Source organism: Benincasa hispida, chromosome 9, assembly GCF_027475165.1.
Source record: "Benincasa hispida cultivar pf3 chromosome 9, pf3_genome.v1.1, whole genome shotgun sequence".
Classification (NCBI taxonomy): Eukaryota; Viridiplantae; Streptophyta; class Magnoliopsida; order Cucurbitales; family Cucurbitaceae; genus Benincasa; species Benincasa hispida.
This window is the reverse complement of record NC_143486.1, coordinates 34,608,950-34,635,324: the sequence shown is the minus strand read 5'-3', so window position 1 is coordinate 34,635,324 and position 26,375 is coordinate 34,608,950. Positions and strand designations below refer to the sequence as shown.

General features: G+C 34.1%; 1 protein-coding gene across 9 annotated transcripts in view; it reads left to right on the top strand.

The window, feature by feature from the left end:
- Positions 1-324: 324 nt before the first annotated feature.
- The window catches only part of LOC120085457 (uncharacterized), a 50,010-nt gene continuing 23,959 nt past the window's right edge, over positions 325-26,375 (top strand). For 8 of the 9 annotated variants that reach the window (XR_005483946.2, XR_005483945.2, XM_039041424.2 and 5 more), the window contains exons 1-9: positions 922-1,321; positions 1,430-1,522; positions 1,624-1,722; positions 1,804-1,902; positions 2,018-2,158; positions 4,054-4,173; positions 4,253-4,384; positions 4,599-4,700; positions 4,801-4,953. Coding sequence is in view for 7 of the 9 variants with exons in the window: in XM_039041424.2 (XP_038897352.1) it covers positions 1,051-1,321; positions 1,430-1,522; positions 1,624-1,722; positions 1,804-1,902; positions 2,018-2,158; positions 4,054-4,173; positions 4,253-4,384; positions 4,599-4,700; positions 4,801-4,953 (1,210 nt within the window). In the remaining 2 variants the exon portion in view is untranslated. The other variant, XM_039041426.2, reaches the window with a different exon arrangement.

Sequence of the window (26,375 nt, the reverse complement as noted above, 5' to 3'; positions counted from 1 at the left end):
TTGACAGGGCTGATTTGCCTCATCTAAAACAGCTCCTACCCCTGCTGTAACTGGTAAGTACCTGTCTATCTGTGATGGTGTTCCCATGGCCAATCCAACCTTATATCGAAGTGTTATCGGAGCCCTTCAATACCTCACTCGCACTCGTCCAGACATCTCCTTTATTATCAATCGTCTCAGCTAATTCAATCAGTCTCCTATATCCATTCATTTGTAGACAGTTAAACAAGTTCTTCGGGACCTCAAAGGGACTCTGCATCATGGGCTATTTCTTTCCAAATCTGATGATCTTTCGGTGGTTGTCTATAGTGATGCTGACTGGATGTGTAATGTTGATGATTACAAGTTAGTTGCTGCTCATTGTGTGTTCTTAGGTCACTCTCTTGTCTCATGGAGCTCAAAGAAACAACATGTTGTTGCCCGCTCCAGCACTGAATCAGAATATAGGGCCTTGGCTAATGTTGCTGCTGATGTGAGCTACATATAATTTTTCCTCCAATAACTATCTCTTCATTTGTTGTCCCCTCCCATTATTTGGTGCAATAATGTGAGTGCTTTATCTCTTGCAGCCAATCCGATCTTTCACTCCAGGAGTAAACATGTCTAATTAGATGTTCATTTTGTTCGTGACAAAGTTCTTGCCCAAGAATTGGAGGTTCGATATGTTCCCTCCACAATCCAGCTTGCTGATGGCTTAACGAAGCCCTTATTTGAGCATCGGTATTGTGAACTGCGATCCAAACTCAGCGTAATTTCATCACCCTCTCGTTTGAGGAGGATGTTGAAACACACGCTTAATTCCCTTTTCATTACTTGTAAAGACCTTGCTGCCCCTCTTGTGAAACAATGTCAGGGTTTGTTAGGGGTGTATATATTTTTATTCCTTGTATATGCCATGTGGCCCTTGCTCATAAGGTGGGAATCTTTCCACTTATCCTCACTTTACTATTTATTTTCTTACTTTTGGAATGAATAATCACTCAGCAATTCTTCCTAAATCTCCTAAAAAGTTTCTCTCTGCTCTTTGTCCTAAATTTCATTATAGCTTCAATGGAAAACATAGTGGAAAAAGAAGGGGAAAATGCAAAATGTTTATTTGGGGAAAGGAAAAGCATTAGTTTTGAAAAGCCGATTAAGGCAAAGCCGCCATGGCAGATTCTAAAGGACGAAGAAAAGAAAGCAGAATCCAAGAGAAAGGATATAGACCAGTATGTTAAAAAGGTCGTAGATGGGCTTTACACAAAGCTCGTAGACGCAAAGCCAATCTTGCGAAGGTTTTCGTCAATTGAAAAGAAGCTTAATTGTTTGGACGGAATTACAGGTAACGTATATATATCCAATCAAATTCTTAAACTAAAATTTTCAATTTTTTGGATTTTTTTTTCATTTTTTTTTTTGGTTTAATTTCTTATCATTATGCGTTATATAGAAATTCTAAAGTTGAAGATGGAACAGAATCTGCTATTTCACCTGAAGAGATTTCGGTCATCGCTTGATAATACCAATAAAATTACATTTGGTGGTAAGTTATTGAAGTTACAGTACACAAATACTCTGTTTAATTAACCTGCCTTCTCAATCACAATTTCTCTTCTTTCATCCATTCTCTTTTATGTTTTACAGTTAATGACAGACATCAATTTAAGAAAGCCACAAGCGATTATTTTTCTCTCTTAATCGGTGGACAAGGATCTTCCCACATAGATTTGTTGACAAAACTATGTAAGCAACATATATAGTAATTTCATCACAAATAAAAGTAAGTAAATATATATATATATTTAATGTTTTAAAAATTTGCAGTGCGTTTGAGGGATACATTGGTGGAATATCAGAATGAATACATTAACATATTACAAGGAAAGTGGTCAAAGAATAAAGAGGATGTATTACAGAACATAGGTAATTAATTTCGGTCCTAAGTTGTATTATTTATTTACCAATACTACGAGTATGATGTGATGTAACATTTTTGGTTAATATTTAATTGATCATTGTAAATCCAAATTTCTTGCAGTTCAAACCAGAAGAGAATTGGAGTATGCAGAAAAAGTATATTTAATCTCACGAAGGAGATACATACCTAAATTATCCACTGGCGTGGATCTTATATCTTCCAAATATTCCTCTGATTATGATGGATTATTATCTCAGATGAGTAAGTGGAACATAAATTTGATTTATTTATTTATTTATACTATTATTATTATTATTATTAGGAGGAGTAAATTTCAGTTTTATTTTAGAAGTTTATCTATAAATGAATATTTTGTTCGGCAAATAAGCTTACATGGTTAACGCTTTTTTTTTTTTTTTTTTTTTTTCTTTTTTTCCCTTCTTCTTCTTCTTATGAACTAGAGATTAGAAATTAGAATATGTTTGTTAACTGTTTTTCTTAGGTTCTTATTTCTTTGAAAAAGATATTGATAAATTTTAAAACTTTTTAAATATGGAAAATGGAGGCTTTATTTCAAGAGCTCTAATTGAGCACTTCTTCTGACTTTTGCATCAAATTACACAATTTTGGGTTATTTGGGGCGCTAAGATGATATAAAATATCTAGAGTTCTGATGTTTGGAGAGTTCTGATATTTGTATTTTGGCGTGCAGAGTTGTTATGTCAGAGTTCATATGTTTGTGTTTTGGTGTGTAAAGTTTATATGTTAGTGCTATCTTATTCTAAAATAATTTGCTTGTATGAACCCTATTTTTTTTTTAAATCTTATAATTCAATTATTGTATCAATTCAGTTTTTTGTATTCAATTATTGTCTTTTAAATAATTATTTATTATTATTGTTTTGAAAAAAAAGTTGAATCAAAATTTAAGATTAATCGTAAATAGTCAACGAAATACCAACATTTAAAAATACTAAATTTAATTCTAAGCCAAGGATGGACATACCAACTTTTTTTCTAAAACCTTTTTCCACTTTTTAATACTAAATATATATATAATTTCCAATCATGACTTGAATTTTGAAAAGAGTCTTAAAAAATAGTGTTTGTAAATTTAATTTTTAAAAACTATAGAGAACTACATAGTTGTGAATGATCAATTAAATATTTTAGTGAGGCTTTTAAGAAAAAAAAGGTTTTGCTTCTGTTTGATTTTAGAGATTTCGTTGAGGTTTTTCTCATATATATTCACGGATGAGTTTTCCATTGAGGTTTTAAAATGGACTTTCGAATAGTAGATTTTGAATATTGATGTTGTATATGATTTTTTTTTTTTTTTTTTTTTGAGAAATTGTGTACAAAGATTTAATCTAAAATATTGTTATTTTTTTAATGGGCATTATGCAGATAAATAATTGATATACTAAGTAAATAAAAATGAAAGCTTGAATGACATAAATTATAGATAATAAATTATTAATATACTCTATCACAGAACACTGAAGGAAAAACGATGTATGTAAATTGAAGGTAAAAAATGGGTGCATGAAACTAGAATGAAATACCATGGTTTCTTAATAAAATAGATATAGTAGAAAAAAATTACACCCAAAGTATAATGAAATAAACTCAAGAAAAGAATAAAGAAATAAAAAACGTAAGTGGGCCATAGGAAGGGAGGAGAGAGTGACGAGAATGATGACCAGGTATAAAAAGGGAGGAGACACAGGAAGTGGAGGGTGGAGAAGCTGAGAGAGTTGTTAAATAAGAGTAAATGTGCACATGTTGAAGAAAGTGAAGGGGAGATATATATCAGTGGGCCAAACGACGATATAGAGGCTATATCATCTCCCACATACAATATTGGGTCCCCAAACAAGCCCTTCGTTTTACAACATGTGTTTCAGGTCTTTAAAGTTGATAGTAAAATATTATGCTAGTTGAACTATGCTCATTTTAGATGATTTATCGTCAAAATTAAATCCGCTTTATTTATTTATGTAATTTTTTAAATAACAAACTTAGACACCTCTCCAAGGATCGACCACAACATTTGTACCACACGTGTCCGTTAAAATCTTTTCACTACTAGTACACTTTTTTTCCCTTCTAACACAAAACCATTGCAAACCTTACTAATAACTATTAATTTACAGTATGTAGGAAAGAAGAAATGATGAAGTTGGAAGGTGAATATGTTGCGTTATTGCGAGCTGGGGCGACGTTCTCGAATGATGTACTTTCACGATATTCTGAAGATATATTACAAAGGGCTGGTAACTTTAATTAGAGCAAATCATTTATGGCATTGGTTTACAAGCTGAATTCTTTATTAATACATTTAAATTTTCATAGTAAGTTCGAAAAGGGACTCATTGATCATCGACGAATTGTCCTCCAATGAGATCATAGGAGAGAGAACATGGTCATTATTCGACGTTCAACCAATATATTTCCGACGTTTATGCGATGTAATAAGCATGATGTGTAAGTTTAACTTAAAAATTTAACATACATTTTGTTCAGCATGTTTGAATTGACTTTTTAAATATTTAAAAATATGTATTTTGTCTTTTTACTTTCTTTCGTTAAAAAATTAATCCAACGAAACAAATTTTTCGTAGTTTAACTATTTATTTGTTTAGATGCAAGTTTAAAGAGATAGATGTATGATTGATTTATATTATTACACTTGGGACAGTGTCTATGAGATTCTACTCTTTGTGGGAACGACCTGATATGTACCCAAATTTGGTGGAAGACTTCAAGATAGACTACAAAACAAATCGACTAGAAAATCTTGGTAATTATTAATTAACCATTTGATTAATTTAATTTTTGTGGGGTATGATTTAAATTCGTTTTATTTTAAGGTTGGATCCATTTGATTAATGATTTGGCAGTAAATTTGAGGAAAGAATATCTAATGGTGGAAGACGAATACTTATGGGTCTTACAAGAGAGACATACCAAGAACCATGCCAACACATCCACTTCATTTAGTGTCCACCAAATTCATTCAGAATACGTCTGGGAATATCTATTTGACACCATATGTAAGTTGATTCAAATTTAAATTTGCCACACTACTTTTTTCTAAGATTGGGTTAAGAAATCAACCAACAAAGATAAAGACAAAAAAGGTAAGGCAATATAAAATTGATTTAGAAATTTACGTAGTTCAATAACAGTGTGTTAACTACGATGCCACGAACAAAAGGAGAAAATAGTTTTATTACAGAGAAAATTTCAAATTATAGAGTCATAGCTCACTCTTCTAAACCTTAACGACAAGATCATAAATCAATAGTAATAATACTATATCAATCAGCCACCTTCTCTTCCCGAATATGAACTAGCTACCCGATACCCTTGTTGTCCTTCCTTCATTATCTCTCCGTCCTTTCTTCGGCCGCCATCCTCTTCTCTTGCCATCCTCTTCCCACCTTCGCCCCAGACCTTTTCTCTCCCCGAAATCAACCCAAAACCCACCCTCTCCCCGAAATTGGCCTAGTTGCTCGAAGCCCTTGTTGTCTTTCCTATGCTGTCCATCTGTCCTTTCTTTGGCTGCAGTCCTCCTCCCTAATCCTTTTCGGCCATCCTCCATCCACTTTTGGCCTTGACCTTTCTCTCTCTTCCATTTTAACCTACCTGCCTCTCCTTTGTCGATCCTCCATTCTTTCCAGCCGTCGTCAGTCTTTGTCCTCTCTGTTCCTTTTCGCCCAACTAGTAGCTTTTCCCTATTTCCATCCACCCTTCTCCCTCTCTCCGTCCCCTAGATCTGCCATCAACTTCTACCCTTCCGTCTTTTCTTTGGCTACTACTTGATTATGTCTTCCCTTCTCTTCGTTGGATAGACTCTACCTCAGTTATTTCAGTTTGAGTCTCATGGATTCTTTAAGCTACTATATAAGCAATATTTACTTCAAGGATTGGTTTGAAGATGAGTTGGGCCTTTGTTAAGAAAATGCGTTAGGACTGAAACAAGTCCACTATTTTGATTGTGTCAAAGGTTGTTCCTATTTTTAGGGATTAGTTACTTTATTATTCATGCTCTATAATTGTGGAGTAACTATAGGACTTTTTGTTAGAGGGTTGTTATGTTAAGCTTTAAATATTGTTATGTTCCTCTTGTAATGCAGATTTCTATTATCTTTGGCTCACTAAGCTCTACTACATAATTCATTGCTTCAACTTTGCAATAACAGAATCCTTTGTTTTTCTCATATTAAAACAACAACTGGTATCAGAGCCTCATTTTTTAGGGATCTCTGAGTGAGTGTTTTTTGTTTCATGACATTCAAGCAAGATCCAAATTTTCTTCAATTTCTCCACCAGTATTTGATGGAAACAACTACCAGGTTTGGGCAGTTCATATGAAGGCATATATGGAAGCTTTGGATATTTGGGAAGCTGTGGAAGAGGATTATGAAATTCCTGACCTCCCAAACAATCATACCATGACATAGATTAAATTGTAGAAGGAGAAAAAAAACAAGGAAATCCAAGGTAAAGGCTTGTTTGTTTACTACAGTCTCATCTACTATATTCATTTGGATTATCTCTAAAATCACCATATGAGATATGGAATTATCTCAAGTCAGAGTATGAGGGAGATGCAAGAACCAAATGAATGCGTGTTCTAAATTTGATTCGAGAATTCAAGTTGGAGAGGATGAAGGAAACAAAATCAATTAAAGGGTATTCTGATAGGTTATTGGGCATAACAAACCGAATCAGATTACTTGGTTCTACATTTAAGGACTCAAGAATTGTTAAAAAGATTCTTGTAACGGTGCCTGAAAAATTTGAGGCATCTATTTCAGCCTTGGAAAATACCAAGGATCGAACTCAAATTACTCTTGCAGAAATTCTCAATGCTTTACAAGCACGGGAGCAAAGAAGAGCTATGAGGCTAGAAGGTGTTGTTGAAGGAGCTTTGCAAGCCAAACATGAGAATGCAAGCAACAACAAGAAGAATCAAAATCTTAATGGAGAATCCTCAGCCAACAACAAAGTAGGAGTTAAAAAGGGGTCCTATCCTCCATGTCAACATTGCAATAGAAAGGGTCATCCTTCTTTCAAATGCTAGAGAAGACCAAACGCCAAGTGCACCAAATGTAACCAAATGGGGCATGAAGCTGTAATTTGCAGTGCAAGAATCAACGGCAAGGTGAACAGGCTAAGATTGTTGATGAGGAAGAGGAGGAGGAGGATCAATTATTTGTGGCTACATGTTTCGTGGGTAGTGAATCAAACGAAAGTTGGCTAATTGACAATGGTTGTACCAATCATATGACTTATGACAAGGAATTGTTTAGAGATTTGAAGCCAACTAACATCACCAAAGTAAGAATCAGCAATAGGGATTACATCTCTGTCAAAGGAAAAGGCATTGTTGCGATTACAAGCTATACAGGTACAAAGTATATACAAGATGTTCTCTTTGTTCCTGACATTAACCATAATTCGTCGAGAGTGGGTCAACTTATTGAAAAAGGCTTTAAAGTTACTTTTGAAGATAAATATTGTTTGATTAAGGATGCAGCTAATTAGGAAATTTTCAAAGTTGCAATGAAAGGAAAGAGTTTCTCACTCAATCCTTTAGAGAAGGAGCAATCTGTTTTTCTTCTCAAGGAAGATGTCACATAGATTTGGCACAAAAGAGTTAGACACTATCATCATCAAGGTTTGCTGCAACTAAAAGAAAAAGAGCTAGCACTTGATGTTCCCAAGCTTGATGATGCAATCTCAAGCTGCAAAGCATGTCAGTTTGGAAAACTGAACAGGAAGCCATTCCCGAAGTCAACCTGGAGAGCCGCTTGGAAGTTGCAGCTTATCCACATAGATGTTGTAGGACCGCAAAGAACACCTTCTTTAAAAGTAGTGTCTATTATATTGCATTTATTGATGATTTCACCCGGATGTGCTAGATTTTTTTCTTGAACTTTAAATCAGAAGTAGCTCAAGTTTTTTGGAAGTTCAAAGCAAGAGTTGAGAATGAAAGTGGTTGTAAAATTCTAATTGTAAGATCAGACAATGGGAAGGAGTACACTTCGGCAGAATTTGACAAGTTTTGTGAAAATTCAGGCATAAAGCATCAACTTATAGCCCCTTACACACCCCAACAAAATGGAGTTAGTGAGAGAAGAAATAGATACATCATGGAGATGTCAAGATGCATGTTGTATGAGAAAAATCTGCTAAAGAAATTTTGGGCAGAGGCAGCAAATACGGCTGTGTTTCTTCAAAACAGGCTTCCGACAAAGGCAGTGAAGGAACAGACGCCATTTTAGGCTTGATATGGTTATAAACCCTCGTTGAAATTTCTTAGAGTATTTGGTTGCTTGTGTTTTACTCATGTTCCATAGAGCAAGCGTGACAAGCTTGATAAGAGAGCTTTATCAGGTATTTTTATAGCCTATAGTACTGTCAGCAAGGCCTACAAAATCTTCCAGCCACAAACTGGAAATATTGTTGTGAGCAGGGATGTCCACTTCCTGGAGGATGAAGAGTGGAGCTGGGATGAAGAAAAGATGAAGGATCAGACCATAACAAAGCAACCCAAGTTCTCTTGTTCAAGCATCGAAGAAGAAGATGATTGGCAAAATGAAACAGTAAATGATGTGCCTATGAGAGGAACAAGGTTACTCTCAGATGTTTATGAAAGATGCAATGTTGCTGTGTATGAACCTGCTGACTATGCAGAAGCAAAAAAGGATCAAATGTGGATGGTTTCAATGGATGAGGAGATGTCAATGATAGAGAAGAACAAGACTTGGATCCTTGTAGATAGACCTCAAGGCAAAAAGGTAAGTGGGGTGAAGTGGGTGTTTAAAACCAAGCTTAATGTCGATGGCTTGATCAACAAACATAAAGCTAGACTTGTGGTTAAAGGATATGCTCAAATCTTTGGTGTTGATTACTCTGACACTTTTGCTTTTGTTGCTAGATTAGACACAATCAGGTTACTGCTCGCAATAGCTGCACAAAAGGCCTGGAAAGTCTTCCAGTTGGATGTCAAATCAGCTTTTTTAAATGGTGTCCTACAGGAATAAATTTATGTTGAACAACCCCAAGGATTTGTGAAGGAAGATGAAGAAGATAAGGTTTATCTTCTCAAGAAGGCTCTCTATGGACTAAAACAAGCTCCAAAAGCTTGGTACAGCAAAATTGATTAATATTTGCTATACTTGGGTTTGATGAAAAGTATATCAGAAACAACCTTGTATGTTAAGTGCAATGGTACTACATTCTTATGGTTTCATTGTGTGTTGATGACTTGCTGGTTACAGGAAACAACATAGATCATATTCGAAATTTCAATCAAGAGATGATGAAGACATTTGAAATGACAGATCTGGGGTTCATGTCATACTTCCTTGGCATGGAGATTAAGCGAGGGCAAGATGAAGTTTTCATATGCCAGAAAAAATATGTAAAGGAAATACTGAAGAAGTTTCAAATGGATGAATGCAAGGCAACAAGAACTCCAATGAATCAAACGGAGAAGCTATGCAAAGAAGATGGTGCTGTCAAAGTTGATGGAGGATATTTTAGAAGTTTGATTGATTGTTTGATGTATCTCACAGCAACAAGGCTAGACATTTGAATGCTGTAAGTATTTTGTCTCGGTTTATGCATTTTGCAAGCGAATTACATCTCAAGGCTGCCAAAAGAGTGATACGATATATAAAAGGCACAAGTGATTTTGGTATCAAGTTCACAAGAAGCAAGGAGTTCAAGCTGGTTGGTTTTTCTAACAGTGACTGGGGAGGTTCCATTGATGATATGAAGAGCACTTAAGGCTCTTGTTTTACTTTTGGCTCTAATGTTTTCTCATGGAGCTCAAAGAAGCAAGAAACTGTAGTCCAATTCACTGCCGAAGCAGAGTTTATTGCTGCAATAGCTACTATTAATCAAGCTTTATGGCTAAGCAAAAATTTATTTGACCTTGATTTTGAGCAGAAAGAAAACACAGAGATTCTTGTTGACAACAAAGCTGCTATTGCTATCTCTCATAATCTAGTGTTTCATGGAAAGACTAAATATTTTAATATCAAGTTATTTTTCATAAGTGAAGTATAGAAACATGGAGATATAACTCTTTTCTACTGCAAAATCGAAAATCAATTTGTAAATATTTTAACAAAACCATTGTTTGCTTGCAAGTTTAACCATTGTCTGTTAAGAAAATGCTTTAAGTCTGAAACAAGTCCACTCTGTTTAAGTTGATTGTGTCAAAGGTTGTTCCTACTTTTAGGGATTAGTTACTTTTTTATTCATGCTCTATAATTGTGGAGCAAGTATAGGACTTATTGTTAAAGGGTTGTTATGTTAAGCTTTAAATATTGTTATGTTCCACTTTGTAATGCAGATTTCCATTGTCTTTGGCTCAATAAGCTTTACTAAATAATTCATTGCTTCAACTTTGCAATAACAGAATCATTTGTTTTTCTGATATTATAACAACAACCTTGTTGAACACTTAAAAAACAAAATGTCGGTTCATCTCACTTTCTCTCATGTGAGGTTGATTGAAAACTCTTTGGTAGAATTATTGAAAACTCCAGTCTATACTTTTATTTAGAGAAAATTCAAGGATGATTCCAACATTATTCGTTTGGTTAAATTTAATTCTCCCCTCGATTGGAAAACTAGAGTGTGTTGTATGGCCACTAACTAGTGGTAGAAAGAGATTACTAAGATTACATGTTCCAGTTGAGGGTGCAAGAAAAAAGGTTTTTTGGGATATGATTCAAGATTTTCTTTCAAAACTAGAGTTTGTGTGGCCCTCTCCTATCACTCCTTCAAAGCTTGATGAGGAAGTAGAAGCATTGTCCCAATGGTAAAAAATAATCTTCTCTATGCCATGTTTGTGGATGGGTTGCCTATGCAAAATTTAGAAGTTTCCACTTATTGGGAAAATAGGTAGTGGACTTGAGTTTCTGTTCTCTTTAAGTGATTTCAAGATTGTTAGCTCGTACGTCTTTGTCAATAATTCACGAGGCTTTAGAGGTTTATTTTCAACCAAAGGTATCTCTTAGAGTTTGTGTGGTTGGCAATATTTGTTTAAGCATCTCAAATGTTGTGAGATGTGTCCTGCATTGGTGGTTTCAGGAAAAGGAATGTCTACAACAATGTCGATCTTGCAAAATACATTCCTTATTGGTAGGTTCTTTTGTTGTCTTATTCTATCGACATCTTTTTCTTTTTAACTAGCACAATTTCTATGGAAGTTAGGGAGGGTTGCCCATAGTGTTTCAATTATACATATTTAAAGAGCTTGTATTCGAAAAGATTGGCGGTTTTATTTTGTGTGAAGCTCGTGTTTAAAAATAACTTAGTATGTATTCGGTTAACATTGCAGTGTTTTAACAGAGTTGAGTTTCTTGAGTTTCTTGAAGACGTACTTTGTGTCCTTCACATCGAGGCTAAAAAGATCCTTTTGAGAAGAGGTTTTGAAGTTTATGAGGAACCTAAGCCATTTGAACAAAGGGGATTTTGTTCTCAGAAGGAAAGATACAATATGAGTGGGAAGAAGTCTCACGACTTGAGGGGAGCTCAAGTCTTATAGAGAAGGAGTCTCGATCTTAGGGAGAACCTAAGATTTGCTTCACAGATAAAACAACTTAGAGGGTGCCTAAGACACTGTAAGAAGGAGTCTAACACCAAAGAGAAGTCTAGGTTATCAGTTAAGTGATAAAGTTGTAAGTGAGTCACTGTAATCGTGCATCTATTATAGATAAGTATTGTGTTGTAATTGCATATCGTTGATATTAATGAAGTTATTTTTCCTAGGCACACTGCCTCCTAGACGTTGGTGATTTATGTCGAACTGGGTTACCAACCTCTGGTGTTACTTTATCTATTCTATGTTATTGATAATTGTCTTGTGGAATGCTATAACATTGCCCGTAACATAGTTAACATGTAGTAAATACCTCCTTATCTTTTTTCAATTGGTATCAGAACGAATCACCATTATCTATGGTGTTGTGATCCTATCTTGCTCTCGTGGAAGGAGTAAAAAGAAGGAAGTTTTACCTCTCGCCTGATGGAATGAACTCATATGCAGTTGAAGCAAAATGGATCTAAAGTACTCTAATTAGAGTAATTATAAAGATAAGCATGCATGTAATCAAACAAGTAAAAGGGGAAAAGAATACAAGCTTTGTACTCTTTGAATCTTCCCCAAATCAGCTTCAATCTCTTCATGAACAGTTTTAGACTATCATGAGAGTCTTCTCGACTATTCTCTACCTTAGAACGGAATGGTGGGATCCGGTGAGTGACTAATTTGGAAAGGAAAAAGCTAAAGCTTTAAGAGAAAAAGGGATGAGATTATCACATAATCTCATCTAAACCCACTATGGCCCAGAATTCTTCAAAAGCATTAAACACTCCTTTTAAAGACCATTACATGCAAACATGCAAGTTTGAGTTTGATGAGAATTTGACAATTAAATTTCCACGAACTCAAAATGTGGGACTTAAGGGGACACGCGTCTTTAAACGAAGACAACACTTAGCTATGCAAAAGTTGACATTTCCCACTCACAAATGTTGGATCTTTCCACTAACTTGGTCAAAGTTTGACTCTCAAAGTCCAAAGTCAACAAATTTGATTTTTTGACTTTCAAAAATCAAAAGTCAACAATTTGACTTCCATTGCATTTTTTACCTAGCCAGCAAATTGACTTATAATGTAGTTTTGACCAAATCCATTTAATTTAAAAATTAATTCTAATAATCAATTTTCAAAATTAAATTAATATTAAATAATTAATTAAATAATTTAGTTAATTTAATTTAACATTAAATCCAACACTTATCCCAATTTATATGAATCCCATTCATAATCTTGATATTTAAATCTTATTTAAATATCTATTATTTTATCTCTCTTTATGTTTAATTCACAATTAAACATTAGGTTAAATATATTGTATATATTTAACGCTTTGCTCCAAAAATCAAGTTTGAACGCTTCAAATTCGTTCGTCACACTGTTCTAAGGTTCAGTCCGATATGAGCTAGTAGGGGGACCTCATGGACCTACAGATCATGGACTCCAACGGTCCGTGATTAATCGGCTAAACTGTTTAATCTAATTAACCACCATTCGTTAACTACTGGGTCACTCCATTAAAGCCTAGTAGTTGCAGTCCCCTCACTGTAAATATATTATGTTCACTCGATATAACCATGATTAGTAAGTTAACTCTTCACAAGTTTTTCATAATAACGGCTTGGTCAAAAGATTTTTTACCCATGAGATTATATCTTGCTTCTTATGTCCAACTGATCTTCTAATAAACAATTGGTTTGTGATCTAATCACTAAACCGAGTTCCTGTTGGGCCAATGGGAGGGTAGGACCCCTTGTTCAAGACCCGAAGTCAGCATTTAAGGGAATAACCTCTCTACTATCCCTAAAAGCAGGTAGGGGTGAATTCCGTTTTGCACCTTATGTCCTCAGCTATCTATCCGTTCTTACCCCTGAAATAGAAGGCTTATTGAGCCGAAACTGTTAAGCCAACCCTCACCCGTTCAAATCCAAGGATAATCCCAAATAAACAGGAATACATAGTTAGCTCAGGATTAAGGTCAAGTTACCTAGGTCATTGCTTTGAAATAGTCAGTCTTAAATAGTAAACAATGTTATAAAGTAAGAGTGACTTAATTCTTGGTTCGATCTTATGCAAACTCATTGCATAGAACGCTCACACTTCTCATGTCAATACATGAACGAATCAGGATCACTTCATTTGTAGCACTTTACAACAAATTGTAACAACAACAGAGTGGGCCCATCTGATTGTGTTACCATAATAAAGTATCCAGTCTTATTCGTATATTATAGACCATTTTAGCTATTTACTTAACTTAATCCACTCTTATTTCTCGACATAAAGTTCATGTATTCATATAATAGCCATGGATAATTAGTTTATTTGATTTAGATTTTACAAGTGCAATTCACATATTCAATAAATAGTTTTATTGGACAAATATCAATAACATCTTTATTTATAATAAAATATGTTTAACATTACAAACTGTGAGTTTTAAGACGTACAACCCAACATCGTCCACCTATACTAGATAGAACCAACTCTTCATATTGGAAAGCGAGGATGATTGTCGTCCTGAAGTGTGATAGTAAATCCTGGAAGTCTATTATCATTGGATGATCACATCTACAGGTTTCTATTGAGAAAGGGGAACTGAAGTTCAAAACTGAAGTTGAGTGGATTAAGGAGGAAGATGAATCTTCCTTTAGAAACTCTAAGGCCTTACATGCCATATCTAATGGTGTTGACAAAAACATCTTCTCTTGATCAACACTTGTATGTCTGCTAAAGAACCATGGAATATTCTTGTTGTTGCTCGTGAAGGGACATCCAAAATTAAATATCTAAACTACAATTGTTGGCTACAAAATCTGGATCTCTGAAAATGCAAGATAATGAGAGTATTGCAGAGTTCAATGTTAGACTACTTGACATTGAAAATGAATCATTTGCTTTAGGAAAGAAGATTCCTGAAGAAAAGCTTGTGAAAAAAAATTCTCATATATCTGCCAAAGAGATTTGACATAAAGGTCATCATAATAGAAGAAGCCTAGGATATCTCCACTATGAAAATTGATGATCTTTTTGAATCATTACTCACCTTTGAAATGTATCTTAGTGAGTGGCCTGGGAAGAGAAACAACGAAACTGCTTTGCAATCTCCAACAAAAAAACATTCATTTGAATAAGGAGAGGAACCTAAAGAAAGTCTTGCTGACGTAATCTCCTTATTATCAAAACAATTCTCCGGTGTGATGAAAAAATTTGAGAAGAAGTCTGGCTTCTATTCTCCAAGAATGGCTAAGAATGACAACAATTTTGGGTCAACTATTAAAAAATCTCAACGTTGTAAGAAGGACTCTGACACACCAGAGGAGAATGATATAAATAAAGATAAGATGTTTCAATGCAGAGAATGTGAAGTACTTGGTCACTCACTATCTATTAGAATGCCCAATATTTCTGAAGAGACAAAACAAAAGTTATTTTATGACCTTGTCAGATGAAGAGTCCGATGACAGCAGTGATTCAGAAGAAGATGTCAAGGCATTTGTAAGTTGCATCTCTTCTGACAGTTCTGAAGATAAACAACTCATAGATAATTGTAATAAGTAGTGATGATGAAACTTATGACTTATCAATTGCATCTGCCTACCGTGATCTTTAGAAGTAGAAATGTGAGGATGCTAAAGCTCTTGATGTTCAGAATAAATGATAGAATCACTTATTTTTAATAACACTCGCCTCGTGTTTGTTATCTTTGACTTAAAGCATGAACCCAATAAAGTTAAAGTTGAGATAGAGTCGATGTGTAAATCTATAACGATGTTAAATTCAAGAATTGATCACCTTGAACAAATCCTCTCTGAAAGTAAGTCGTCCAAGGATATTTGTGGCATTGGGTTCACTGGTTCCAACTCTTCAAAAGGAAGACAATATTCATAAAAAGTGAAATAGAAAATTGTTTTTGTCAGAGAGTAAGAGTCTTGGAAATATACGCAACCTGAATTTCCTATCACAAGTCAATTTCAAAACAATAATTATTTGAATAAAATGTAGTGGATCTATAATTTTTATGGAAAAAAGGGTCATATAAGACCCTATCGCTAAATCACTCAAGACTTCATGAGTTTGTCTACAACAGAGGATAAAATTCTCCCACAATGAATAATGTTTGGAAAGTCAAATCTAATCCAAATTGTTGTAATGTTGTTCTAACATCTCTTTGATCTTCAACAAAAGGTGATTGGTGTTTTTATCGTGAGTGTTCAAGGCACCGGTGAACAGAGCTATGTTTGGATCAGGCCAGATCATGTTTAGTGATGGAGCCAAAGGAAAGATTATTGGAAAAAGAAAACTGAAATATCTTGAATTACCTATTCTTTATTATGTGATGCTGGTAGAGGGCCTGACAGCAAACCTTATTAGCATAAGTCAATTGTATGATCAGTGGTTGAATGTGAACTTTACCAAAGATGGTTATGTTGCCACAGATAATGCTAAATCTCTTGTCATATTAGGAAAGCGCTTATCAGGTAACTGTTATTTGTGGACTCCTATTGATTTAAAGTAAAGTTGTCTTGTCTCTAAGCAGAATGAATCTATCTTATCGCACAAGCATCTTGGATATCCCAGTATTAAAACTATATAGAAGATGGTGATGAGAAATGATGTGATTGGCTTTCCAAATGTCAGTAGCTACAAAGGAGTTATATATGGAGAATGCCAAGCTTTACAAATGAGAGCACCTCATAAACAGATACTCGTAACTATTATAAATCACATTGTTGAACTATTTCATGTTGATATCATGGGGCCCATGCAAGTAGAAATCCTTGGTGGGAAAAGATATGTCATGGTCCGTGTTGATGACTTTTCTAGATACACGTGGCTTAAATTCATAAGAGAGAAGTCTGAGTCGTTCCAGGTGCTTAAGTCATCGGGCCTTCAATTGAAAAGTTAGAAGGGCTAAACATTATCCATTCGTAGTTATCATGGCAGGAAGTTTGAAAATAATAATTTTGCTTAATTTTGTCACTTTGAAGGTATACACCATTAATTCTCTACTCCCAACACACCTCAATAGTATGGAGTTGTTGAACGGAAAAACCGCACTCCACAGGAGATGGTTCGTGCTATGCTTCATCCTTATGACCTTCCTTTTTATTTTTGGGCTGAAGCTTTGAGTACTACTTGCCATATACATAATCAAATTGTGATTCATCCTAGCATTGACTGCACACAATATGAAATTTGGAGGTGGAGGAAACCCAATGTCAAATACTTTCATATTTTTTGCAGTACGTGTTATACATTAGTTGATCGAAATCCAAAGAAAAAATGGACTTCCAAAAGTGATGAAGGAATATTTTTGGGGTATTCAAGAAACAACATAGCTTATATTGTTTATAAAAAAGTACAAAGAGTGTTATAGAATCTATCAATATTTTTCATAAATGATGGAAATAGCGGAAAGTTTTTTTTTGAGTGATGGAGCGCAAGCGCATGCGTCAAGTTATAATATAATAAAATAGTCAAGAGATCGAGCATCATCTTTTGGGTGGAGGAAACCCAATGTCAAATATTTTCATATTTTTTGCAGTACGTGTTATACATTAGTTGATCAGAATCCAAAGAAAAAATGGACTTCCAAAAGTGATGAAGGAATCTCTTTTGGGTATTCAATAAACAACAGAGCTTATATGATTTATAACAAGTGTACAAAGAGTGTTATAGAATCTATCAATATTTTCATAGATGATGCAAATGGAGGAAAATTTGCTGATGAGTGATGGACTGCAAGCGCATAGGCCAAGTTATAATATAATAAAATAGTAAAGAGACCGAGAATTATCCTCTGGAAAATAGGTTTGATTCTTCTAGCTATTCATAAATCTTATTCATTTTGTTTAGAGGACCAAATTGTGATGGAAACTTAACTATTCAACTCCTAAAAAGAAAATAAAAGACAACACTAGGGTGAAATTAGGCAAGACACATCTTAGGATATGATTTCGTTAAATGGATTAACCAAATTAATTATTTAGACCTCTGTTTTCTGTTAGCTATAGTGCTAAGAGTCCTATATTCAAATATCCTCTTTTGAGCCCAACGCTTTCTAATAGTTAACCATTGATCCATTTCCTTACAATTACTTGATTAGCACAACATTAAGTTTCTCCATTATTAATCTCTATTAATTCCTATCACCATCATGCATATTCGACTAACAGTTTAACACATTAGATCTAACCTAACGCCATATCTTTCAAGTAAGATATCATGTAAAGGACATTCAGTGGTCAAATTGTTTAAAGCATCCAGACTAAACATGTTAAAGTAATCATGTGTAAATCAAATCTAAGAACAATTAACTCAGTTCAAGCAATCCATGAAACTAAATCAGAACCCTATCAATACAAATCAATCACTCATGGCTATAATACAAATATAGACTATTTATGAAGTTCCAAATACAAAGGAATAGAAAATTAAAGAGGGAAGAATAAATAAGTTGGGTTCTTGACTATCGTTCTCAAATCCGGAATAGCAACACAACGAACTTTTCTAATCTTAACTCCTTTGGAGCTCCAAAATGTTGCCTCTCTCTAGAAATTCACTCCTCGTGGAGGCCTTGCCGCAATCTCAATTAAACCCTCAACTCAACCCTAAACCATCATCCTTTCAATCTTTAGCAGAAAACTACTTTTATAAACATTGTTTCTGGAGTGTCGCGACGTTCTCGGCAGCGTTGTGATGTTGCTCTGCTTTTTATTTCTCTCAGGTCGTTAGCATTGCAGGGCAACATTTGTTTTTTCTTCCTTAACTATTTCTTCCACTTTTCTCCTCGCTCTAGGTCAAATTTCTGACCTTTCTTGGGGTATTTTAGTCATTTTATTCTCGAAATTGCTTGTTCTTGTCCAATTTCTTGATTTCCTACAATTAATCATAAAAAGCATCAAAGATCTCATATTATGCATAAAACTAACTAAATTCTAAGGTCACAAAAATACTTTTTGAGTGTGTTTCACCATCCCAAACTTATAACTTTTCTAATCTCGAGGAAAGAAAGAATAAGACTATAGGAAAATTCAAACAAGCACACAAATGACTTAAAACCTCATTATTCAAAGTAAACACACTAGATCCATTAGTAGAGACTTTCAAACACATCCCAACATTAAAATATTTCAAGACCAAATCTTATCATCCCCCATATGTGTGTGAAAGCCTTTTCGATTAAGTCCTATTAGTTCGTTATAATTTAAAATGAACCTCTCTAGTTTTCCTCCTACTCTAGCGTCATGCACCAATCTTCAAGCACCAAAGCATTCAAGAAAGTAATTTATCGACTAAGATGCCTAAGATAACTCATTAAGGGTACCCTCATTCACACATTCATCGTAGGGACTTACACCTAGTTGATTCTCAGACATCCCAACTAATCATAGTGAAGGTAGCTCTTTTTACCCACATCCATGCATACACATTATAAGTTTATTTTCTTTTTCACACTCATTTTTTTTAATGATATTCTAATATTCCACTCAATCTTTTGTGGACAATTTTTTTTAAGCAGGCATAAATACTACATTTTTTTGTTGCTTAGTATAACATTACTAACCATCATGGAAGACACTCTCTAACCAGTGGGGCCTTTTGAGTTGACAACCAAATTAATTCAAGTAAATGCATGTTTTACTAATAAGAACCTAGAAGAAAATGACTACGTGCTCAATTATGCATGGGACTCAAAGAGGGACTTAAAAGATAACTTAACTCAAGAATATGTTACCCATTTCCACAGTAGATCATCTAATATGGAAATTTAGAGTAACTCATAGAAAATTATAGTCATTACATCCTTATCAAATTTCACATTCTAAGCACAACATCATATTTAGGATTCAAAAAAAAAAAAAAAAAATCCAAAATTCAACACTCAAAATATTAAGTCAACTAACATGCATAAATCACTTTCCCTAATTAACATGCATAGTAGGATAAATACAAATAGACAAGCAAAGAATGCAATACTTTGCCCACCCTAAACTTAAAAACATGCATTTTTTTCAATACAATAAAAGAAAAATAAAGCACAAAGAATGAGCGAAATTGGCCGGATTAGTTAAGCAATCCACATGCTCAGGCTTGCGAAACATTACCTTATTTTAGGGCTCTTGTAAAGCAAAGACTTGAAAAGATAAGACTACATACCGTGAGAGCAGAATAAAAATAAAAATAAAAATAAATAACATAACGTAATTGAAAGCAAATAAAACATGGGTTACCTCCCAAGAAGTGTTGAGTATAACGTCTTGAAGTAGATGACAGGGGAGATTATACGTCAAGGCATATAAATTTTTTCCATTTTTCAGGTCTCTTCTTGCTTTAATCAATCCCTACAACGTCTTGTAGGCTCACCATCTTTTTCTGGGCACCGAAAGCAAAAAGTTATTTTTAGGATTTTTATTTTTTTGAAAATAAAAAGACTAAGAATTAAAAGTAGACTCAAACTGACTAGGCTCATGAGAAAGAGAAAAATCAGGAATGAGAGGGCTCTTAAGAGATGGAAAACAAGGCTCTTCAACTTCAACCTTAATCACTTAAGCTTCCTCATCTAAATTAAGAAAAATTTCTCTCTCAATCTCACAAACTTGCTCTTGGGCTGACTCTAATGCTTTAAACTCTTCCTCACCATCATGTAAAACAATTAACCTCCTTGCCTTAGTGGCATTGGACAAAATCTCCTCATTCAAGGCTCTAATTGCATAAACCATCAAACTAAGTTAATCTCCTATACATTTAAGGGTTGCCTCATTCTTTCCCACTTGGGCTTCTATCCTGTCCAACCTCTCCATCTCTTATATGCAAAACCTCTTAAGTTCAGACTCTAGGATATACTCTTCTACTAGTCGTCGAATAAAGGTTTTCGCTCTATTGGAGTTGGATGAACATTGTAACACATATGATCATGGGAAAGATAACTAATGGGATAAGGGTATGGGTTGAAAGGCATTACTGGTGGTGGTAGACCTAATTTAGGTTAATAAAACCCATAAGACCACCCTAATTTATTGTTAGACATAATTGATCAAGCAACCACCACAACAAATCAACTAAGAAAAGGCTAAAAATGTAAAATCAAAAATCAAAATAAATAAAATAAAAAAATAATCTACACCCTAAATTAATATTAGTCAAATCTCTTAAATATTAAAAGAAATCAAAACACAATTCCTCGATAAGAGTGCCAAAAACTTATTGGAGCACAAGCGCACACGTCAAGTTATGATATAGTCAAACGGTTAAGTGACTTAGTATCGTCCTTTAGAAAATTGGTTTGATTCTTCTAGCTATTCAAAGATCCTTTTATTTTTATTAGGGAATCGGATTGTGATGAAAATTTAACTATTGTACTCTTAAAAATCAAATAAAAGACAACACCAGGATGAAACTAGGCAAGACACATCTTAGGATATGATTGTGTTAAATGAATTAACCAAATTACTTATTTAGACCCCAGAATTATTTAATGCTAGTTATAAATCTGGAAATCTTATGTCCAGGTATCTTCTTCCAAGCTCAACCCTTTCTAATAACTAACTATTAATCCAATTCCTTACAATTACTTGATTAGCATAACATTAAGTTTCTCCATCATTAATCTTTATTAATCTCCTATCACCATTGTGCATATTCGACTAATAGTTTAACACGTTAGATATGGCCTAACACCCTCTCTTCCAAGCAAGACATTACGTAAAGGACATTCAAACAATGGCCAAACTGTTCAAAGCATCAAAACTAAACATGATAAAATAATCATGTGTAAATCACATTCAAGAAAAATTAACTCAATTCAATGAATCCATAAAACTAAAGCAAAACCCTAAGAACAAAAATTAGTCAATCATGGAAACAGCACAAACATAGACCATTCATAAAGTTCCAAATACAAATGAATAGAAAATTAACGAGGAAAGAATAAACAAGTCACTCCTTTGAAGCTCCAAAATGGTTCCTCTGCCCAGAAATTCACTCCTCGTGGAGGCCTTGCCACAATCTCAATTAAACCCTCAACTCAGCTCTAAACGAGCCTCATTTCGATCCTCAGCAGAAAATTGCTTTTATATATAGCAGTCATTGGGTTTCAATCTTCTTTTTATTCCTCTCGGATCTTCAGTGTAGTAGGGCAGCGTTGCAACGCTGAGCGCGACACTACCAAAAACAACGAAGTAACACATCGTGACGCTTTTAGCAGTGTCGTGACATTGCTCTGATTTTTATTCCTCTCAGGTCTTCAACGTAGTGGGCCAGCATTGTAACGCTACGCGTGACACTATCGTATTTTTTCCTTAACAATTTCTTCAACTTTTCTCCTTGTCTTATGTCAAAATTCTGACCATTCGTGGGGTATTTTGGTCATTCTATCCTCAAAATTTCTTGTTTCGGTCCAATTGCTCGATTTTCTATAGTTAGACATAAAGAGAATCAAATGTCTGAAATTAAGCATAAAACTAAATTCTAAGCTCATGAAATGCACTTTTGAAGTGTGTTTCACTGAGGAAAATGAAGTTGATGATGAGTCTTTGTGACAAATGTGTGTAAATCAAAATCGATTGTTTCACCAATTGTTGATGATAATCCTATGACATTACTTAAAATTCTGAACACAACACAGTCTCGGATAATGAAGATGATCAGAAGTATACCAAGCATCCTTCTAGTAAAATTTTAAAGAATCATCCTTCCAGTAATATTAGAGGAGATATTGGATCTAGAAATTCCACCAAGAAGGAATAAAAAGTGGATTATTCACAAATGACCGGTAATATTTGTTATACATCTCTTGTGGAACCTAAGAATGCAATAGATGCTTTAAAGGATGAGTGTTGGGTAAATGTCATGCAAGAAGAATTGATACAATTTGAAAGACATCAGGTCTGGATATTGATTCCTCATTTTGTTTTAGCAAATATCATTGGCAACAAATGGATCTTCAAGAACGAATCTGATGTAGATGGAATTGTTATAAGAGTAAAGTCCATTTGCTTTCTCAAGGATATTCTCAAATTGAGGGTATTGACTTTGATGAGACATTTGCCCATATGGCTTGCTTGGAAGCCATTAGAGTTCTGCTAAGTATTGTTTGTCTGCTAAAATTCAAACTTTATCAGATGGATGTTAAAAGTGCCTTCCTTAGTGGATACTTAAATGAAGAAGTTTATTTTGAACAACCTAAATGTTTTGTTGATCCAGTTTATCTTGATCATGTGTACAAGCTATGAAAAGCTTTCTATGGTCTAAAACAAGTGATATGATCACTTATCTGAATTTCTTTTCAAGTAGGGATATGTGAGAGAAGTAGTTGACAAAATGATATTTGTGAAGAAAGAAAAAACAGAGTTCTGTGATTGCTCAAGTGTATGTTGCAGATGTAGTGTTAGGATGAATGTCTCAACATCTTCTAGATCTTTTTGTCAATCAAATGCAAACTGAATTTAAAATGAGTTTGGTAGGTAAATTGACATATTTCTTGAAATTCCAGATCAAACAGCTTAAGGATAAAATATTCATCTCTCAAAGCAAATATGCAAAGACTTGGTAAAAACTAAATAATCCCATCCAAATTAAATAATTAATTATTTGAATACAATTCAAATTAATTAATAAATTATTTCTCCAATTATTTAATTCAATCTTATTTAAATTAAATAACTTAATTATATGGATCTTATCCAAATAATTAATTATTTGAATCATATTCAAATAAATCAATTCTCTATCTTATAATAAACTTTCAAATAAACTTTATAATAAATTATGTAATTCAATGTATGAAATACAATTAATTTTTTTCCTCATAAATTTGAACATTTCAAATTTTCTTTCAATGTAGTCAATCCTCGTTGGTCCGTGCTGAGCTAGCAAAGGAACCTTATGGACCTACAGTCTATAAGCTCCAATGATCAAATATTAATTAATTAAGATCTTTAATTACATTAACCTTCATTCATTAACTATAGTGCAAACCACTATAGACTCATAGTTGAACTCTTATGCACCGTAGGACAAGTTGTGTCCATGCATATAATCAATAAAAGCAAGTTGATCCTTCACAAATTGTTCATATTTAAAGTTGGGCTAAATATCCGTTTTATCCATGTAATTACCATTTTCTCTTAAGTTCTACTGATTCCTCTAATGAACAATTTGTTTATGATCCATCCATAAACTAAGTTCCTCTGGCTAGTGAAAGGGTGGGGCCCCTTATTCAAGACACAAAACCAGCATTAAGGAAACTACTCATCTAGTTACCCTATGTGCGAAGGAGTGACTTTCATCTTGTGAAATTATGTTCCCAGCTCTTCATTTAGTCAAGTCCCCAAAATGGTAGGCTTATTGAGTCGACAACTTGAGCCATTCTCACCCATACAAATCAAAGGAATCATCCTTTGAAATATTAATCTTATCAATTAGCAGATTTATAAATAGATATTAAATATTTTGCAATCCAATTTTATACAAACTCTTTGTAGAGGATACCTCCACTCACATATCTCCACATGAACGGTTTAGATCAAATCATTTGTAACTATTACAAGTAGGTCGTATTCACAGTGTTACCAAGATAAAGCACCCAACTTTGTCCATATACCATAGATCTTTTAGGTTATCTCTTGAACATGATCCACCTTGTATGTCAACTACATATTGTTCAAGACTACATATGATAAACTTGGATTTTTCTTGTTAATGGATAAATTAATATTGCATAATTAATAATTAAATTAATAAACTAATTAATTACGAGGCTTTAGAGCACAAACCCCAACAACATAGCATGGGCGAACAAATATACAAGTATTAGCTATTAATTTGTCAATTTAATCTACCAATATATTCATCCTAGATATTCAAGAAAGGAAAGGAAAACAATAAGATGCAAAAAATCCAAAGAACATACACTAAAATCTCATAAAAACTATAGAAAATGCCAAATAAATCTCAAAATTGACATTTCGGCCTTCACTATTCATCGAATCTGAATCCCAATTGCTCATTTTAGCTTTTAATTGCTATAAATTAACCTTGAATGGTTTGTATTACTCTATTCTATCTCCCAGATGCTCAATACTTGTAAAATCATCGATTAAACACATAAAACCAAGTAACAATCTAGAATTAAGTGGAATGAGACAACATATTTTCGGTGCCAGTTATTTTATTACTAGAAAAACCTGCATCGAAGTAATAGAGGTCATCAAGCATTTTAACTCTTCCAATTTTCTTCCTGAGTCGTGACGTTGAAACAAAGAAAGTGACACGACAATTAGAACCTTTACCAAGTTTGCTGACAATCAAGAGGTTACATTCCAATTTAGGGACACAAAGAACAAACTTTAAAGAAATTGTATCAATCAATTCAATAGTTCCATTTCTTACGATAATAATAATAATAATAAAAAAAAACTACCATCAACGATTCTTTTTTTTTTTTTAAATTTTCATAAGAAACAAAATATGAATGAAATAGATTTGATGAACTAGTCATGTGATTAGAGGCCCCAAAATCAATAATTCCTGGATGAATTATTATCAGGAAAGACGTGGGAGTAGTTACCTATTTGTGGGGTAGTTATATATTTGTGCTAAAGAACCATAAAGAATACCAGATGAGACATTGGGTCGTAGCAGTTGTGGAATTTGATGAATTTGCTCCATACTAAAGTAAACTTTGATTCACAACTACCAAAAAGAAATTATAGCTAGGCTAGTATAATAAAGATCACAAGACAACAGGCATGAGAAGTTAACCAGAAAATTAAGCTTCAACCAACAGTAAAATAAGCTTGCAATAAAAATCAAACTGAGGTACACCGAACCAGAGAAAATCAAATCGAGGAACAAAATTGAAAATTCGAACCACACCAAACATGAATCAATCTAAACCTGGTTTACATTAACTAAACTAACCAAATGAATTCTCAAATTGACCTGCAAACTAGAGATCCAAATGAAGATAATGACTAGAGTTGAATCAGTGTTTCACCGTAATACTGACCGCAATGATTTGCACAAGGGATTAAACAAGAACGAGCAACGATTTCCGCAAGGGATTAAACATGAACGAGCAAACTCTGACTACAAGTACATGAGTATTGTGTGAACTTTGACTGCAAACAAAACCGTGAACTCACACTCAATCATCATTCTGCTTGAACTTGAAGAACAGAACCACAAACTTCGACTTCAACTAGAAAATAGAAGGCAAACTCGAAGAGTAGTGGCGATGGAGAAATGAAAATATGTGTAATGCCAGTGGATTGTCGATAGGGATGCAAACATTACCTAGGTCATCGCTTAAGGGAACAACCTCTCTACTATCTCTAAAAATGGGTAAGAGTGAATTCCGTCTTGCATCCTATGTCTTCAGCTATCTACCCGGTCTTACCCCAGAAATGGAGGTTTATTGAGGCAGCACGGTTGAGCCAACCCTCATCTATGAAAATCTAAGGATAATCTCGAATAAACAGGAGTTCATTGTTAGCTTAGGATTAAGGTCAAGTTACCTAGGTCATCGCTTTGAAATAGTCAATCTCAAATAGTGCGTTATAAAGTAAGAGTGACTGATTTCATGGTCCAATCTTGTACAAACCCATTGCATAGAACGTCCCTACTCCTCATATCATAACATGTACGAATTAGAATCACATCGTTTATAGTACTTTACGACTCTTCGTAACAAATACGAACAAATACAGAGTAGGTCGCATCTAATAGTGTTATCAAAATAAGGCACCCAACCTCATTCATATACTATAGATCATTTTGACTATTTACTCGAATCTGATCCACTTTTATGTCTCCACATAAAGTTCAAGTACTCATTTAATA